The sequence below is a fragment of the Lactuca sativa genome, chromosome 1 (genome assembly GCF_002870075.4).
Source record: "Lactuca sativa cultivar Salinas chromosome 1, Lsat_Salinas_v11, whole genome shotgun sequence".
NCBI lineage: Eukaryota > Viridiplantae > Streptophyta > Magnoliopsida > Asterales > Asteraceae > Lactuca > Lactuca sativa.
Genome location: NC_056623.2, coordinates 158,283,694 through 158,303,402, shown reverse-complemented (window position 1 = coordinate 158,303,402; position 19,709 = coordinate 158,283,694). Strand labels below are relative to the sequence as shown.

At 33.6% G+C, this 19,709-nt stretch overlaps 2 protein-coding genes across 2 annotated transcripts; both read right to left on the bottom strand.

Moving 5' to 3' along the window:
* Positions 1-7,924: 7,924 nt before the first annotated feature.
* On the bottom strand, positions 7,925-9,730 carry LOC111887122 (SUN domain-containing protein 1-like). The gene is made up of 3 exons (XM_023883293.2): positions 8,792-9,730; positions 8,440-8,703; positions 7,925-8,260 (listed from the first exon to the last, which is right to left on the bottom strand). The coding sequence occupies exons 1-2, from the start codon at positions 9,560-9,562 to the stop codon at positions 8,440-8,442; spliced, it is 1,035 nt and encodes a 344-aa protein (XP_023739061.1). The 5' UTR covers positions 9,563-9,730; the 3' UTR covers positions 7,925-8,260.
* Positions 9,731-10,681: 951 nt separating this feature from the next.
* On the bottom strand, positions 10,682-16,659 carry LOC111887045 (glutamine--fructose-6-phosphate aminotransferase [isomerizing] 1). The gene is made up of 11 exons (XM_023883269.3): positions 16,244-16,659; positions 15,655-15,827; positions 15,376-15,484; positions 14,975-15,120; positions 14,702-14,866; positions 13,949-14,309; positions 13,430-13,680; positions 12,547-12,661; positions 12,200-12,455; positions 11,958-12,123; positions 10,682-10,986 (listed from the first exon to the last, which is right to left on the bottom strand). The coding sequence occupies exons 1-11, from the start codon at positions 16,470-16,472 to the stop codon at positions 10,903-10,905; spliced, it is 2,055 nt and encodes a 684-aa protein (XP_023739037.1). The 5' UTR covers positions 16,473-16,659; the 3' UTR covers positions 10,682-10,902.
* Between the last annotated feature and the right edge of the window lie 3,050 nt (positions 16,660-19,709).

The following is a 19,709-nucleotide window of genomic DNA, read 5'->3' as shown; positions in this document are numbered from 1 at the left end:
TTATTGCTGGAACATATCAAGTAATTGAAGCTAGTGCTGACTCATTGTTTGATGGTAGAAGCTGTAAGTTCTTCTCAACTTTTTTTCTTTATTATTATACTAGGTTATAACGTGTGGACACCACAAAAAAATTTAAAACTAATGTTAATTAAATTATAGGGTTAATCTAAAAGATACCTTATTTTGTGTTTGTTTTGAATAAAACTTCAAAATTACTTTTTGCCCAGATAAAAAAAATTCTGTTTTTTTCATTTTTCCCGATCCGGCCATTTTAATCATTTTTTTGTCAAAGAATTTGTACACTAAATAGCACATAGGGGGAGGGAGGAGGGTGTTAAAATGATTATACGATGAAACATAAATTTTGTAAACTAAAATTTAATAATAATAATTTATCGTGTTAAAAAAAGGTTGTAAAAGTATTTATGATTCAAAGTAATATAATTTTTGATAATTATTTAAAGATAGAAAAGTAATTAAATTAATTGAAATCTAATCCTTATGATTGAAAGTAATATAATTTTTGCTAAAAATTACATAAATGCTCCCTCTGTTAACCAATTTACAAAACAACTCATGTCTTAATAAATTAATTGAAATCTGATCCTTATGTTATTCAATTGACATAACAGCCCCTGTGTAACTAAATTTTCAAAGTAGTACATTTGTTTTAAAAAAATTACATAATGGCCCATGTGTTAATAAAATTTAATGAAATTTGGTCCCTTTGTATAAATCAAAGTCTAAAGAAGTAATCACAGTGATTTTTTTTTTTTTTTGCATTTTTTATAATAATTGTTGTAATGTTGATTACATTCAATACAGTTTTAACAGAAACTTTAAGTTTTTCATTTAAACATTATGTTCAAAAAGTTTTAAAAAAAATTGTTACAACCGAAAAGTATGATTTAGATTTATAAAATCACCATTACATCAATTATGATAAAAAATTCAAGGATACCTAACATTATTTCTTTAAAGGGAAAAGGACAAATATGCCTTTTTCTTTATACTTTATGAAAAAACAAAAACAAATGAAACAAAAAATAGATACCACACTTCTGTTGTATGCTATCTCCTTCTCACGAAATAGATACCATAGAAAACAGATACTATGTATACATAATGAAAGTAAGATGATATATGAAACTCAAATCTTAAAAAAAAAAGTAGTAGAAGGAGAAGAAGATTCGTAACAAAAGGAGAATGAAAAGAAATAAACTATAAACTGAAACTATGGATAGGTAAATGAAACTAGTTGCTAATTCTTGCGTTTAAACTTTTAATATTGTGTTTTTTTCTTTGTTTAAAATTTGTTAAGTGTTTTTTTAATAGATTGTAGCCTCGGAATCCATACGAGACACTGGAGCAGTTGCAAGTTCTCGGGCTGCTGAAATTGGGCTTGATATTCTAGCACAAACAATCCAGGTGTCACCTAGTTATTAAAGTTATATTTGTAAACATGTATATAAATACAAGGGCATTTTGGTCATTATACCCCCATAAAAGTTTATAAAAAAGATAGGTAACTATTTGTTGCGCTTAATTTATGGATTGATAACATTAAAAAAAATCACATCTCATAGTATTTTCAAATATACATTTCTCCTTTTGTCTTACAATTTTTATATTGAATGTTCAAGATGATTTAGATAACATAACTCGTTTTCTAATACTAGCAAGAGAACCTATAATCCAAGGAATTGACAAGCCCCATAAGGTAACAAAAAAGATAATTTATTTTATTGTATTTTAAATCAAATTATCAAATCATATATAAACTACCCAAACAATATTCAAATTTTATTTTATCGCCTCAATTTTGCAGACGAGCATTGTGTTTACATTAGAAGAAGGCCCGAGGGTCTTGTTCAATGGTTTAGCTGTGTTTGCTCTAAGGGAGATCAACTTATCAAAAGTAAGTTATTTTTTTCACCCTTTTACTTAATATTTTTGTGATTGAATGAAAGTATTAATGAAAGTAATTGACAACCCTTTTTCTGTAAATGATGTTGTGATTGTGGGAGAGGTGTTTTGTTTTTCTCTGTTGCTAGGTAACCTTCTCAACAACATCATTCTACTTAAGCAGGTGATTAATCAAAGATTAAGTGATATTTTTAATCATGTTTGGCATTCCTTTCCAGTAAGAAACAGAGTTGTATGATTATTTGTTAGTTTTATAGGTATGTATAACACATATTAGCAATGTATTATTTTTGTTTAACATTTGAATGATTCTTTGTATGACATTATAATTTGTGCAATTTATTTTATATTATGCAATTGATTGTATTTTTTGTATATGGTATTTTATTTCTATTATAAGAAATTAAATGAAAATTTAATTTAAAAATTAATAAATATATAAATTTATTTTTTTTAAACATTTAAATTTACGATACGCAAAAATGTATGTCATCTTCATTTATGACATGACCTTTCTTGACAGGGGCTTTCTTGATACGCATTGCGTGTCATTAACACGCGCGTCGTAAGGTTACGACACGCGAATGCGTGTCGTCTTCCTTTATGACAGGGCCTTCCTTGATACGCATTGCGTGTCGTAACCGCGCGTCGTAAATGCGCGTCGTCTCTCTTTATGACAGGGCCTTCCTTGAGACGCATTTGCGCGTCGTCTGAGCGTTTTACGACGCGCAATGAGCGTCGTAAAAGGCCTTTTTTCTAGTAGTGAAGGGTGTACTCGGCGAGTTGCTTGAAGATAGGCTGGAACTCGACGAGTTGGATGAAGATAGGCAGGGACTCGGCGAGCCTGTTGAAGATAGCCTTGGACTCGTCGAGTCTGGTCGTAAGGTCCTAACTCTCTTCTGGTTGAGCCGTGAATCGGTGAGTCGAGGGATGACTCGGTGAGTTGAGTGGGAAAGGACTCAGAGTTGTTGGACTCGGCGAGTCTCGGGGTGACTCGGAGAGTTGAGTCGCGGATTGGGAAAGTTCTGAGCATGGGAACTCGGCGAGTCGTCGGGTTGACTCGACGAGTAGAGTCAGTCAGGAGAATGACTTTGACTTTGACTTTGACCAAGGGTTGACTAGTTGATTTTCCAGGGGCATTTTGGTAATTGTTGGCATTTATTTTGAGTTTAGTGTTTTGGTGTTGGCCAGTGGTAGAGATCGTATCAGTGGTCAGAGCAGTTTGGGTTTATCTGTTCAGTCGGCAGTTGCGAGGTGAGTTATCCTCACTATATCGACAGGGTCTACGGTACCAAGGCCGACCCTTTATCGGATTGAGATCCGGGTATCGTTGTTATGTTATTGCTTTGTTGTGTTGCATCTGGTAGTCAGGATGGTATATGTTATAGACCTAGTTAAGGTCGGTATCCTGGTATATAGGATGATGCTATGTTAGTGACCGGTTAGGTCGGTATCTTGGATAGGATGAGGGTATGCTATGTGATCCGCTAGATCGGTTTGATTGAATGCGAATTGTTATATGTTTGAATGTTTATGTGCACATGGTTGTTGGACTGGGGTTGGGTTGAGGCGGGTCCTGCTTTGTGCTGTAGGCCAACATACCCAGGGCGGACCGGTTATCCCGAAGGCCCAGCGAGCGGTCTGGATAGGCTATAGGACCCAAGAGGGCGGACCAGACGTGCCGAGGCTCGGAGAGTGGACCAGGCTGACTAGGGATGAAAGTGGGTCCAAAGCCGGACCGGATGGACCCGGACCCGGAAAACCTGAAACCGGTTAACGGGATTTTATAGAACCGGAAACCAAGCTCAATGGTTAAGAAGACATATTAATCGATGGATTGAGTAGGCCAAGGGAACCAAGCTCGGGTTAACCTTTTCCCCTTTTTGTGTTTGTGTGTCCTATTATGCAGACAAGAGAAATAAAGATGGTCTAAGAGAAGGGGAGAGTCGAGGCCATGGGAAAAGGAGGACTTATAATTTTATTACATAGCTAGGTAACAATCACCTGGTATGTGATTGTATTCCATTGAGTCTATGTGTGTATGTGATTGTGTATGTTTGACTTTATATGTTACTATGTATGTTATTGTATACGTGTGTGTAAGTAGGATACTATAATAAAGATTAGATGAAAGTGCACTGCTATATTGTTCTTTTATATACAAATTAATTACTAGCATCATACTTTTACTGATTCGAAGTTTGTTGATTATCAACTATTGTTCATTTGTTTAAAAACATGAAACTAAAGATTTACAAATTGGAAATAGTTAATCCGTTGATTCTTATTTCTTTAAAGTGATCACATGAAAAGGAGATTTTTTTACTTTTATTTCTGTACGGAAGATTACACATCTCAATTTCAAGTAGGTAAGTTGAATATGATTTTACGATTTGTGTTTGCTTAATATGCTTACAGTTGCATTTCAACTTTGATAATATATTATTTAAGGAATCAAGTTAAATTCTTCTCTTTGCATTGATTTGGTAATTCGGAATGTATTCAATGGTGTAATATAATTAGAAAATTCCAAGTTTGTTGAGTATCAACTATTGTTCATTTGTTTTACAAACTTGAAATTAACGAAAGATTTACATATCGGAAATAGTTAATCCATTATTTCTTAGGCTAAAGGGTGTTGTAAAGTTTTTACCTATGAAAAAGGTGTGTCGATGGGCGCCATGTAAGTTGTTACCATTTTTACAACAATTTATCTATAAGTAGGGTGTGGTGATGTTTTTACCTATCAACTTTTTCCTTTTTTTTTAATTCAAAAGTATAAAAATCACATAAAACAAAAAATAAATACTAATTAAAATAACATCATATTTCGTTAAAATTTAAAAACATTACGTTTGATTTAACAAACATGAAACGAAATTTAAATTAACTAGCTTAATAACATAGAAATGCTAATCAAAATAACATAAAATCTTCCGGTCCAAATATTCGTTGATATCATTGTTGGCTCATTTAAATCAATTTCATTAACTTGATATACATGCTCTGCCAAATCATTGCGAAGCTGGTGATGTTTTTTTATTGTCACGTATCGTCATTCTTTTTATACATCATAGATGGGAATATAATAAATGTGATAATAAATGACAAATCTTTTTTAAAAATGCATATCTTTCTTTTAATTTCAAAACTCCTAAATTTAAGGCCAAATTCACTAATTGGCAATTAATTCCAAATTAACTTCTAATTTATCATAATGAAGGAGATGTGGTACACTTCTATCTACATGAACATTCTTGTGCTTCTAGATTTCAAATACTTTAACTTCATTTTTTTTTGCTTCTCAATTTGGACATCTTAATTAAAAGTCGACCGATAGATATTATGTTTTGTTTCGACAAAATTGCAAGTTTGGTCCCTGTGGTATGTCAAAAATTTGATGTTTGGTCCAAAAAGTTATTGGGTTGCACCGGTGGTCCAAAATGTTTGATTTGTTGTGGAATTGGTCCAAAGGCTTAACAAGAGTTTGTGCCCTCTGTATGTGTGAGGGTATTTCTATCAATTCACACATCTTCTTTTAATATCTTATTAAATTCGGACATGCTTTGAAAAAATTTATGCCAAGTGGCTAATTTTAATTTAAAGCTACAACTAGAGGGACTGATTTTGCCAATCTGATATAAAATCTGGGTAAAGGGACCAACACGGTCATCATCTTAAAGGGAATGATTGTTTTGGTCCTGTAACACAAACAATGGAAGAGTGGTTCTTCACCTTCGTGTCTGATCGGAGAAGAAAAGGGAATGAAAGCAGCAGCAGTTGTCGATCCTATGGAGGACACCACCTGTGCTTGTTTGTACAAGGAAAAGGATAACGAAAGTAGAAGAGTGGTTCGGTGGTGACTATTGTCAACAAAAGTGATGGCGAGGGGGTTGCTCTGGCGGCCTCCTTGACCGATTTCTTTTCCTGCGGGGGCTGATCTTATAGGCTCGGTTTTCTCTCTTCTGTCCGACGGTGAAACTCGAATAGAAGGAAGGTAGATCGGAGGTAGCTCAACGGATCAGCCAGTCGCCACTATCATGCCTTTCGTTTTTACCCATCACACTACACGACAGGAGTAGAAGAAGAATGAGTCGTCGACTACCGCCTCCTAACACCCCTCGATGCCTCCTCATTTCCCTTCCTCTTCTTAGGCCTAAGTTGAACCCTGGAGGCCATCACCGATTGCGAATCAATCGACGAAAAATCAGAAGCCATCGGACCCCCTTCCTTCAGCCAGAAGAACGATCGAACCTTCGCTAACTTTGTGTACCTTCTTCTTGACTGCCTTCGGTTCATTCCCGTTCCAATCTCCTCTTCCTTCCAATCGATTATGCCTTCGTTCTTCCCTTCGTGTTCTGTATTCGTTTCCTTTGCGTTCCCCTTGACACGATCAAATGACGAACAAAAAAAATCCCTTGACCACTTTCTAATCGGGTTCCTATTTTGACCAGTCAAAAGTCAAAATGGAATCAAACTTTAATTTAATTTATTCAAAAGTTACCCTTATTTGACAAATAATTTACAAGATCAATCCTTTTGGACAGAAATACCCTTACACAAACGGAGGGCACAAACGGCTGTTAAGTCTTTGGATTAATTCCACAACAAATCAAACCTTTTGGACCACCGGTGTAATCCCAAAACTTTTTGGACCAAACATCCAATTTTTGACATACCACAGGGACCAAACTTGCAATTTTGTCGTTTTGTTTCTCAATTTGCAAATCTTAATTAAAAGTCGATTCATCTTTTTTAATAAATGAAGGTTTTTTTTGTCACTTGTCAAATTCTCAAGAGTTTTGCCACATGTAATTTTGTGGGAGTTTTAGAATTATTATTTTCCGTTTGTCATTTTTTGAGAATTTCTATTTTTTTAAAATAAAATTTCATATAATGAAAAAGAATCATTCTATTAATTTGATAATAAAGTCTCATAAATGTTCTAAAGAATATTTGATTTCTTTTATAAATGTTCCAAAAAAAATTACATTATGTTATATAAAAGTATTATTTTATAAAATATTTAATGTTTAAATTTTTATATTAAATTTTTATTTTTAATAAACTCATGTAATACACGGGTCTCACACCTAGTAGATTATATGTATTATATAACCCATATCTCTTTTCTCTCTGTTCTAATAAATAAATAAGTTTATTCTCATACCAGGTGTGAGACCCATGTATTACATGAGTTTATTTAAAAAAAATAAATATGAAGTTTTAACAATTTGAAAATTTTGAATTTGTAAGAAAAATAAGAAATTTTTTGAATTATTAAAATTAATGAGGCTTTAATGTATTGAATACATTACATATATACATCATTTTTAATAAATACCTTACATATTAAATGTGAAATTTTAATTTAATAAAATGAAAAATACAATAAAATGACAAGTGAAAAATATAAAATTTAAAAATTCTATAAAATGTCATGTGTCCAAATAAATAAGAAGATGACATGTGGCAAAAAAACCTTCATTTATTAGAATAGATTGACAAGTGTCATAATATTAGAAATTCTCATTAATATTATGTCACCTATAATGCCACATGTCAACCTATTAATTATTCATTTCAAATTTTAAATGTTAAATTTCTCATTCTAATTACATTAAACTAATAATTGATTTTTCATTTCAAATTTTAAATTTTAAATTTCACATACTAATTACATTAAATTAATAACATTAATATAAAAAATAAAATAAAATTAATATATATTATATGGTGATCCAAACCATTTTCAAGTGATATTTCACTTTGTGCCTGATTTTCTAATGTTTAACAATAACCTTAATAAGGATCTTTTACAGATTTTTAAATGCTAATTTTGTTTTTAAAATAATTCTCTCATATTTATCATTTTGTCCCGCTTAATAAACAACTAGAATGATATCAATCATATCATATGATATTCCATGCATATTTCTCATTCAAAAAAATATAAATTTCCATTTTTAACCATTTCTATAACTTGCTCAACATAATCTGATTAGAATTTGACAATCTGAATTTCTCTTGGTGTTGCTTACAAGTTCTCCCCATTTTGCCATTTCACAAACTTTAATAATAACTGTGTCATATTTGGAATGGAATGACTGAGTTGACATGTAAAGATGAATTTTATAAGAAGATTTTATGAAAGAAATGGAAAAGCATGGTTTAACTTTTCACAAGAAAAAAAAAAGACTGTTACTACAAGTTATGGTATATTTTCAAAATATATGACAACAAAAGTTGCTACAGTTACCTCTCATTGTTATTCCAATAGATTCATCATCACTTCACTTGAAAAAGCTGACTCATTTTTACTAGTCTGAAGAATCTGCAACCAAAAACATAAGCATATAATCCACATTAGCACCAGGCTTCAAGGATCATAATCAAATTACATACAAACTTGATTATATGGACCAATTACTATTTTTCAATTTTAACCTAAGCATGAAATCTATGTAAACTAATAAGATAAAGAGATAGCATATAATTTCTTGAGTGTGTTACCTATGATGAGAGAGAATCAGGCTCATAACCATGAACCCTGAAGCGATATATGCAAGTGTGAGTGGGATCTCCATGGTTTGATTTGAACTCAAATCTCATCATGTTCACAGCATATCCATTCTCCCAAACATTGAATGTTTGTACATTTCTTTTTTCAAGATCATATGTGAACTCTCTTAGCAAAACCATCTTCTTGGAATCAGGATGCAACCATCCAAACACTCTACACTCTTTAGGAGCCATAGATCTGTCGTATGCCACACTCTGTTCATGTTCATAACACCATAAAATGCACAAATTAAGTGAACAAATCAACAAGAATCTTCAGAGAAAACAAGATAAGAGAACAAACCTTTGCAACATGTTCAAGAGTTATAGCCTCTGGGATGATGGTTTGCCTCAATTTGATCTCAACATAACCACTGTCCCCTTTGAGAGGCAAACATTGACCAGGTTCACCAAAACTAGGTTGCAGAATCTTCAGAGCAGACAGATGAATCGCATTTTGCAAATTGTAGGGTTCAGAGAGTTTCACCACCATTCCTCCACCAGAAGCAACCGCATAGTCAATAGTACCAAGTCCATCAGCAGCATGATTGTCGATTGCCTTCTCAATCATCTCCTTCACATAACCCTTCATTTCATCCAACCTAAAATCCCCTTCATCCTTCCCCTTTTTGAACTTTAATTTCTCTATACTTTTGTTGAATTCATCTTTCCATAACCTTTCCTCGCTAATCAATGATCGCCCAATACTATCAACCCTTTCGCCAAAATCACGCAATCTGGCCCCATAGAAGAAATCATTCTCGTCTATTCTCTCACTCAATTCGTTTCTTAAATCTTCGATCTCTTTCTCGATTTTTCTGTCCACAGCTTCAATCTGAACCTGCATCATCTTGGTAGTCGTATGTAACAGGGACTTGGTTTCCTCAGCAGTCCGTCTATCGAGCCCTAAAGGATAAACGTCATTGTTCCCAAATAGCAACCGCAGAATCGTCTCAGACAAAAGCAGTACTACCAATAAAAGGGCGTAGTTTTTGGTGAAAAAAGTGAGAACAGTCTGCCATGGAGGCTTCTTCAGATTAGCTCTTGAATTAGGCGGTGTTGATTCCTTCACCATCGCGTCGTCAACAGGAGAAGCAGAAACGATTGTATCTCTAACAGTCACCACCGATCTTCGATTGCAGATGAAAGTGTAGAGATTGAAACCAAATTTGTTTGAGAATTGCAACTACGTTGAAAATCGGAATTCCTAATTGAACATTTTGTGGCATTAGGGCGGGAACGAACTACCCTTAACGGGAATTATAAGTTGTATAAAATCTTGGCGGATTTTCATTTTTTTAATTGTAATTTATTTTAGGAAAAATTTCTTTCTTTTTTTTTTTTTTTTAATGAGATGGGGTTGAAAAATATGACAAAAAATTGTATTTTCATAAAATACCAAGATTTCCACATAGACAAACTTTGCAAAAAAAGCTTCCGAGGAACTAGACACTTGTGCAAAAAAGACAAAATCTGACGTCTGACGGGACGATTTCGTAGAGCTGCAGAAAATATTAATGTTCTGCGTAAATGGTAGCTAAATAAGCATTTTTTACGTATGACATTTCTACAGTTTCTGTAGAAATAGTACGGCCTCTGCAGTAATAGTATTTTATTTATATGGTTTTATGATTTTAATCCTACCACATCACTTTTAGGCTTCTGTAGAGCTCGTCTCTATAGAAACCTTGGCCATTTTATGAAAATCAGGTTTTCTTGGTTATATTTTTCAACCCCACCTAATTTTTGGTTATTTGACAAAATTTCCCTTTATTTTATTATTTATGTACTTATTTAGTTTATACCACCGTATGAAAGGAAATGAAATTGTTTTTTATAGACTTAAAAAGTTATAATCAAATACATTGATCATGAATATTCATAGACTTGAAATTTTAGTTAACTCAGCCATATTCATAAATCCATTAAAAAAATCAATTCTATAACCAAATTTTTATCCGATTGTAGAATTATACTAATAATGAGTTTCTAAGTTTTACTTGTAGTATAGCATATAAGTTGATCAAATCAATTCTATAAGATAGACAAAACTTGAACCATTTTGTTATCTTGGTACAAAATTAAACTACCTAGAATGAAAGATGGGCCTAACATGTATTCAGCCTTGGTGGGTAATCGTTTAGTATATAATCCAAATCTTATGTCCAAACAAAAATGAGAATTTAAATGTTAATGAAAAACAACAAAAAGAGAACAATCATTAGAAAAGATTATGATATACATGATTTAAAAAAAAAAATCAAAAAAATCTTAAGATGTAAATTTCTATATCGAGATAGTATGTCTTTGTTAAGCCAGTCTTAGAATTGTATATATTGAAACACACCAATTAATTGGAACTCTAAATGCAAAGTGACCTATGTTAGCTTCAATTGCCAATAATCTATATATTTTCTATTCGGTTGTAACACTCTTTGCAAGATTCCTTGGTTGATCAACATTGTAACCTCGTAGAACCGTTAAATGATAAGCCAACAACTGCATTTAAAATAAATAAATAAAAACATCAATTTACATGTATATAATAACATCAAAAATATATAAATCAAAAATTGGTTAGCATGAAGAAATTACCAATCTACTTTTACTTTGCAATGACACTCATTTACAAAGATTTGAGTAAATTACGCGCTTGGTCCTTGTCTTATCTAAAAAAACTATTTTGCCCTTGACTTTTCAATTTATTTAAATAAACCCCAACCCCAACCCCCTCACCTTACCTTACCTACTCCACCATTTTTTCCTATTTAAATAATAGTCTTTTTAGGTAAGACTGGGACCAAGTGCGTAACAAAAACAAACAGTAGGGAGCAAACACGTAATAAAAACAAACAGCAGAGACTTTCCGAGTTAAAAAAATAAGTTAGGGACCAAACGCGCAAATTACCCCAAACCATAGGGATCATTCGTGTAATTTACTCCAAAGATTTCTAATAGAGTAATAGTCACATTAACTCTTTGGCTGTGTTTGGCGCGCCACAGCTAGCTGATAAGTTAGCTTATTTTTCAAGCTTTTTTATGTTGTCGTGTTTGGCAAGCCAAAAAATAGCTTATATGCTAGCTTTTTGAAAAACTACTTAGACTAGTTTTTTAGGAGCTTTTTAAAAAATTTCCAAATATACCCCGTAATTAATTATAGAGACACATTCTCTTAAATGTCCTTTTACGTAATTTTATATATTTCAGCTAGCTTTTCAGCTAATTTTACCAAACGTCATTTTTTATCAGCTAGTTTTTCCGCTAACAGCTAGCTTTTCAGCTAGTACGCCAAACATAGTCTTTATATGTAGATTTTTCATAGTAAAATTTTCGTAGAGAGCTATAATATTTTCTTGCATTTAACACTGCTCTTTTTATCAGTCAAACATGTAACACATGATAGGTGATTTTATACAAAAAATAAAATAAAATAAATAAAAAGTATAGTTTTGTTTTTTTTTTTTAAATACCTGCAATGGAACTATGTTGACAACAGGCTGTAAGCAGTCAACAACAAGAGGAACTTGAATTACTCTGCAAGATGGCCCACAAACAGCTGCTGCATCTCCTTCTGTACACATCACTATCAACCTCCCTTTTCTAGCCTTCAGTTGTTGAATAACTGATTGCTGTTTGCTGTAAAAAAAAAACAATTCTAAATATTAATAAAACCAAAACAAATTTAAAAAAATAAATAAATAAATAAACAAACCTGAAGCACTGATCACGAGTAGCAATGACAACAATTGGAAGGTTTTCATCAACTAAAGCCAAAGGACCATGTTTCATTTCACCAGCAAGTATTCCTTCACTGTGCATGAGTGCCACCTCTTTGACCTTCAATGCACCCTCAAGAGCTGTTGCATAGTTATATCCTCTTCCAAACATCAGAAGTGATTGCTCTGAGATTAAGGATTTTGCAAGATCTTTCATCTCTTCATCAAGTTTCAACACTTCCTTCACTTTGCCTTTTTTTTTTAAAAAAAAAAATTTGATTTTTTTAATCAATTAGAGACCCTGTTTTTTATTTAGAAATATGGAAATGAAAATGGATCATACTTGGTAAATGTAGAAGGCTTTCTATGATTGCTTCTCTTCGTGGTTTAGAAGAGATTGTGTCAGCTCCAATTGCTAGAGCCACCATAGCCATCACCACTATTTGACTTGTGTATGCCTAAATATCAACACCCAAAACAATTCTTGTAAAAATTAATTTTGAAAAAAAACATGTCCAATAACACCCTGAGACTTGTGAAGAGAATAATGATCCTCCCTGAAGTATATCCATTTATTTGCTTTTGTGCCAAATATGCCCCTCGGAAACACCAACACATAGAGTTCAATTGGGGGCAGTTGAAAATGAAGTGAAGGGTATGGGGATTTCGGAGGGGCATTTTAGGCATAAAAACAAAAAATGGGGATATATTTTGCAGAGAGGGACATTAGTGAGAGGGTGTTATCATGCATACTTTTCTTAAATTTCACTTCTGAAAGGATTTTTTTGGCTACTTGCCACAACAATCTCTTTGTTTTCTTGACAAAAATGCCCCTCAAACAAGCTTGGAAGAGGCGTTTTTGGCACAAAAGCAAAGATAATGATATGTTTCAAAGAAAGTCATGAGTTGGCATATTTTTTCAAGAGAAGATATTTCTTGAGCATAATTCTTCAAATTCACTTTGAAGTAGCTTTCTAAAATCTACCACACCATCTCTTTGTTGTTATGACGAAAATGCCCCTCGGAACCCCCCCCCCCCCCCCCCCCCCACACACACACACCTCCAACAGACAGTTTAAGACTTGAAAGAGAAAAGCAAAGATGTGGTTTCATCGGGGTATTTTCGGGACAAAAGCAAAGATGTGGATATAGAACAGAGAGTGGCACTAGTGAGCATATTTTTTCGAGGGTATTTTGGGGATATTTTCTGAAAGAAATTTACATACCTTGGTACTTGCGACACCAATCTCACTACCAGCATTAATATGAACACCACAATGTGTGTTTCGGGCAATAGCACTACCAACAGTGTTTGTAATTCCAACACATAAAGCACCATTCCCCAATGCATACTCAAGGGCATTTAAGGTATCAGCTGTTTCACCAGATTGACTAACAAAGATTATTGTATCATCTCTATACACAGGTGCCTGTCTATCCAATAAATCACTTGCAATCTCCATTGTTACAGGTATACCTATCAATACAAGAAGCTAATTCAATACAAAACTACATACTAATTAGGCCTAATTTCATGTCAATGAAACAAATGAAAGTAAGATGATTTAATAATAAACATATCAATGAAACTATGTTGATTCTTGCTTTTAAGTCTTTATAGCTATAACATCCGATTACAAAGCAACTTTCTTTGTTATAATTGAGAAGATTTTTAAAGGGTAAATGCGTAATACCTTCATATGATTATTTGATGATATATTATTAAGTTATTAACAATGACTTACCAGAAAGTTCTTCCAAGATAGGTCTAGCAGCTAAAGCAGCATTATAGCTAGTTCCACATCCAATAAAAACAATCCTTCTACTCCTCCTAATAGTTTTCAAATGATCCTTCAATCCACCCAAAAGAACACTCTTCCTGTTACTGGAACCACCACGTATAAGGCGGCCCCTCATGGTGGTTGTTAAAGATTCCGGCTGCTCATGAATCTCTTTCTGCATATAATGTTCATATTTGCCCTTGTTTATTTGCTCTACCTCCATCTCAAGAATAGACAGTGCCCTTTGGACAGAAGCTGGTCTTGAAATGTTTTTTCCATCTTTACCCTTGCCTTGCTCAAACTTGAGAATAGTCACTCCTCCATCCTGTAACAAACAACAAATAGAAAAGAAAAGAAAAAAAAAACTCAACATGAATGAAATAAGTCGATAACAAGAGTTGAAGCCAATAAGTAGAGCAGAAATAACCCGTATAGAACTTGTGAGGGACTAAAGTGAACTTTTTGGATAGTTATGTACCTTAAAGAACATTAACCTATCTTTAAAATATGGAAATTAAAATATAAAGACAAACTAAACCTCCTAAAACATGGAAACTAAAATAGATTTGGAAACTATTTTAGCACATCAATGTGTAATATTACAATATTTCAAGTAGGCAGGCATGAAAGAGAAAAAAGGTGTAAAGGGTTTTTGAAAACATGAAACAATACACTAAAAAGAAATTATAAACTGAACAATGAATGCAGGGTATGCACCTTAATATGAACAACTTCACTATCCTCAATCACCAAGACCTTTTTTGTGTGTTCAACAAGGGCATGAGGATCACTAGATAGGAAAAGTTCTTTTGGGTGACCATTTGTTGAAATAAACTTCAAATCATTATATGATGTTCCTTTGTTTTGTTGTTCAGCAAATTCCTGCAAAAAGAAATTCCTTTCTCAATACCAGTTCAGAAGAAGGTGAGAAATGAAATAAAGTAATATTATAATATTATTGACAAATAGCAAATAAGAAGCATAACCTACTTTCACACCAAGAAGAAGTGGACTACCACGTTTGCAAGCAACCAATTCATTTGGATAATGTCTGCTTTTGAAAATAAGTGCATAGGCTCCTTCAAGATGTCGCATAACCTCAAGTACAACTTCACTAAACGTGACAGTTTGTTCACCTACAGCAGTAAAAGATTCATTCAATTCTATATTAAGTTGGTCCATAAGGGTAGTTTTGGTATTTTCCATTTAACTAATAACAAGTCTAGAAAAACTGTCTGAAATCTCATCATATATCTTGTTCTAAACTTGTAAAAGGGTGTCATATCTTTGTTCTACGCCACTATGGAAATAAAGATGGCAGGCATAATATTAAAGTCTAAAAGAATAATGAATTATGTGAGAAAATGTGTATCTTTAAAGACTTCAAGTACCTTCTTCATTTGCTTTGTCAAAAACAAATTTTGCAAGCTTTGGGATCACTTCAGTATCTGTCTCAGATTCAAAAGTAAACCCATGTCGAAGAAGTGATTGCTTTAACACCTGCAGTATGTTAAGAAGATAAAACCTCATATTCCCAAAAAAAAAGTAACTACAACAAATAAAATAGAGAAATGATACAGAAATTGATGTATCTATGAAAGAAAGGAACAAATATATACATGCAGAAGTGGAAACAATATGCAATAATTCATACAAAATTGGAAACAGACCTCATAATTGGTAATAACTCCATTGTGAACAACCAAGAAATCATTTCCAGCACCAGATGATTGAGGATGACTATTCCTTGGAGATGGTTCTCCATGGGTCGCCCATCTGGTGTGTGCTATTCCAGCATGAATAGAAAAGGATTCTTCCAGATTTAGGTCAGTAACAGAGACCTCTGAAACACAATTTAGAAAGCTGATAAGGATTATGATTCTAGTACACAATAATGCGATAATACTTTTGCAAATTGCAAGGGAAAACATGATCATATTTAGGTAGGAGGTAGGATATTACAAGATTATTAAAAAACACTTTGTACTTAAGAAGTACCTCTTTAGTCAAAACTCCAGAAGAATTGTAGTATAGGTTTAGGATAACATAAACTCTCAAAGAGTTTACAATTGTAGTTATACAGGGTTTTTCCGACTTGAAATTCAAAAAATTTAGGATCGTAACAGGTGGAGTTACTACAATTATGCCCTAGTAGCGATCAACTAACATTTCTATGACATAGAAGTGCGATATTGAGAAAAATTAGGGTAAATTCAAATGACATTTATATAAAAAACCCTTCAACACATATAGATATACCTTGGTAGACAGATTTGACTAGGGATTCGATGTTTCCCTCTTGACGAAACACGAGAGGGGAATCGCATGGTGCTTGAACGGGACCGGCGACGGAGCAAGAATCGATAGAGATCCCGGCGGAATCGTAACCTCTGTATTCCAAACGGCGGAGTCCATTGAAGAGTACTTCGAGGATGTAGCGTCTCTCTCTACTGACATCGTAATTCAAGTAGGCGAAAATCCCACACATTTTGGTGAATTGAATTGGTGATAAACAATCAGTTGTTGTTCCCGATTGAAGTGAATTCAGAGATCGGAGAAAAACACCGAAATGGAGCTGGAGATAGTGAGATGGCGCCGGTGTAATCGGGCTTTTGAAATTTCTTTGATTTTTGTATTTACAGATTGGTCCAACTTTCGCAGGTCAGTTGCGGTTGGCGAAGTGGAATTATTTTATACGCGGAAAATAAAAAGCATGAAGATAAGATAATATTCAATATTGTTTGCCTTGATTTGGTAATAACTTGATATTTTGATATTGTGTAATTCGTGTCTTGTCGAAATTTTTGTAGGTGGTAATGACTAATGAAAGAAAAAAGTTACTTTATTTGGGTTTTTCACATGGAAATAATAAGGAAAAACAGGTGGTTTCTTTTTCTTTTCAATTAAATTAATAAAAAATATAATAGGGAGATAGGTAAATTAGAAGGGAGCTGATTTTTCCACATAGAATTTTTATTCCTATACCTATCTCGCACAAAAGACTACTACCTCAGACTTTTTATTCTTCCACATAGACTTTCAGACTTTTTATTCTTCCACATAGACTTTTTATTCTTCCACTGAAATACTAATATATTGACTATTATGTCCTTCGTTTAATTTCTTCAAATTACACATTTGTTTCCAAATTAACCTATATTGCATGTATTCTCTCACTGAATATACAAAACTTGAGTTTTTAACTATATTAGTAACTGAAAAAATAGTATTTTACAAACGATTTTATTTTTTAGACAAAACTGCAAAAATGGTCCCTGGTATGTATTTTTTTGGGGTTTTAGTCAAAACCTCGACTTTTTGGATTAGTGGTCCTTTTTGACTAGTTTGTATGTGAAAATAGTCTCTGTGAAAATTGAAATGACTATAATACCCTTGAGATATTTATTTTTCATTTTCTTTCATTATTTTAAAATCTAATACTATTTATTTAATTATTTTAACAATTAAAAAATAATAAAGGACCTCTCTCTCTCTCTCAAAAAAAAAAAAATCAACATTCGAGACAAGCATTTCTCCTTTTTTTCTTCTTTGTCCCCTCCAAACACACAAAAACACATAAAAAATTCTTCATTTTCAGGGACGAGATTGGAGACGTGACCCAATTTTGAAGACAAACATTTCTCCGGCAACGCTAGGGCTTGCTTTAACAGACGACTCTGACTCTATCGTGTGTGACTTGAAGGCAACTCATTTGAGGAGGAGCTCATCGTCTGACGAGGATATCAGAGACATGAACCCGAGAACCCTTTAACTCGATCTGAAAACCCTTCATCAGATCTGATCATGTGTGTGTTCATCAGATTTTTTTTCATGTGTCTGTATTCATCAGATTTGATTTCATGTGTGTATGTGTGAGTGTGTTCATCCGATCTGATTTCGTGTGTGTGTGTGTGTGTTTATCAGATTTGATTTCGTAAGTGTGTGATAGTGTATCTGATTTCATGTGTGTGTACATTGGATTAGATTTCGTGTGTGTGTGTTTGTTCATCAGATCTGATTTCGTGTGTGTTTATGTTCATTAGATATGGGGTTCATGAATGTGTTCTTGAATGTAAGTGTATGTGTTCTGGAGATCTTGATGAGGCTTTAGATCTAGCAATGATTTTTAGGGGAGAACCCAAGAACAAACCCATACGTTGTGTATAGTTTTTTTTGTTTCAGGGATGACTTTTAGGTGGAGATGGAGGTGAGTGGTAGTTGCGGATGGTGGTGATGGCGGACAGTGGTCGAATGGTGGTGGTGGCGGAATATGTTCTTGAGTTCATGAAGATATTCTTGAGTGCTCTATGATGATGTTCTTAAGTGTTATCAAAACAAAACCAGAGAGAGAGAGAGAGAGAGAGAGAGAGAGACCCATTTTATTATTAATAAAACATTAAATTAAATAGAAAAAAATATTAAAAAAAAATATATCTAGAGGGCAATTTAGTCATTTCGATTTTCACAGGGGCCATTTTTACGTACAAACTAGTCCAAAATGACCATCAATCCAAAAAAGTCGGGGTTTGGACTAAAACCCCAAAAAAATGCATACCACATGGACCATTTTTACAATTTTGTCTATTTTTTAAAACTATTTACCAAAAGATGGTAAAAACATATACTTTTATTATGTTTCTTCAATCCGCCACCCGGCTCCCTCCCTCTCCAACTCACGGTCCAAGTTCGTCACGGTGTCTCACAGTTAGGGGTGTTTTGATAAATAGTTTTTAGCTTGTTAGCTTATTGCTTATTTACTTATTGTGGTGGGAATAAACATTTTTTTAAAATGTGTTTGGATTAGCTTATTGCGGCGGGAATAAACAATAAGCAATAAACAATAAACATTTGAAGTGTTTGGCAATAATAAAACAGATTATATGAGTAAAATGATCAATAAGCAATAAGCATTCCCCCCTTGCTTATTAAAATTAGCTTATTTAGCTTATTCCTACCGCAATTAGCTGATTTTTAAAGACTCCTATCCAAACACTTAAATTTGCTTATTGCGGTGGGATTAAGCAATAAGCAATAAGCAGTCTATTTTTTCCCTATCCAAACACCCCCTTAGTCCGGAAGCATGTTTGCTTGCAATTTCCTCCATCGATTCTCCCGTATTACATGCTACTACATATCAAAAATGATTTGACCAGTTGGGTAGAGTATCCCGTCGTACACGTTGCTTTGAAATACTCGAACTACAACATTAGAATGTATGTCGTCGACGTCGAGTATGCTTACAACAGTAGATGGGATCCTCAAATTCGCACAGGCAGCAACCTCTTCCTTTCATCCACAGAAACCTTTGTCCCAATGTGCAACAAATACCGATTCCTGTATGGTACACCGCCAACAAAAACTGGAAAATCCTGTCGGCGTCTCCGCCAGTGCCGCCAGATATGCAGTACGAAACAATGAAGGGTAATGAGTCTCACGATGGACAGTGGAGGAGAAGGATTTGTAGGAGGCGTATGAAGCACTGAAACCGAAGATCGAGAAGATGAAGAGTAGAAAAAAGATTATTGCAGCGTCGAACAGAGTGAAAAATCCATTTCTTCTCGGTTCCCAATCCCATATAGATAACTTTGATTCTGATTCTGTAATGCTGGAACATAGGGATTTTGAATTTTGATCAAGGTTTTTAGTGTTGGATTAGGGTTTTTGGTTGTAGTAGTATTGCCATCTTTTTTGAGAAAACAAGCGTATAGAAAATAGAGGGCTTAAT

What these genes read in the sequence shown, in the direction of transcription:
- LOC111887122 (XM_023883293.2), bottom strand. Translation starts at nt 9,562, where the DNA reads ATGGTGAAGGAATCAACACCGCCTAATTCAAGAGCTAATCTGAAGAAG. An exon ending in CTCTTGAACATGTTGCAAAG is followed by an intron (nt 8,704 to 8,791) that starts GTTTGTTCTCTT and finishes GAACATGAACAG; the next exon opens with AGTGTGGCATACGACAGATC.
- LOC111887045 (XM_023883269.3), bottom strand. Translation starts at nt 16,472, where the DNA reads ATGTGTGGGATTTTCGCCTACTTGAATTACGATGTCAGTAGAGAGAGA. An exon ending in TGACAAAGCAAATGAAGAAG is followed by an intron (nt 15,121 to 15,375) that starts GTACTTGAAGTC and finishes TTACTGCTGTAG; the next exon opens with GTGAACAAACTGTCACGTTT. An exon ending in CACTTCTTCTTGGTGTGAAA is followed by an intron (nt 14,867 to 14,974) that starts GTAGGTTATGCT and finishes TTCTTTTTGCAG; the next exon opens with GAATTTGCTGAACAACAAAA.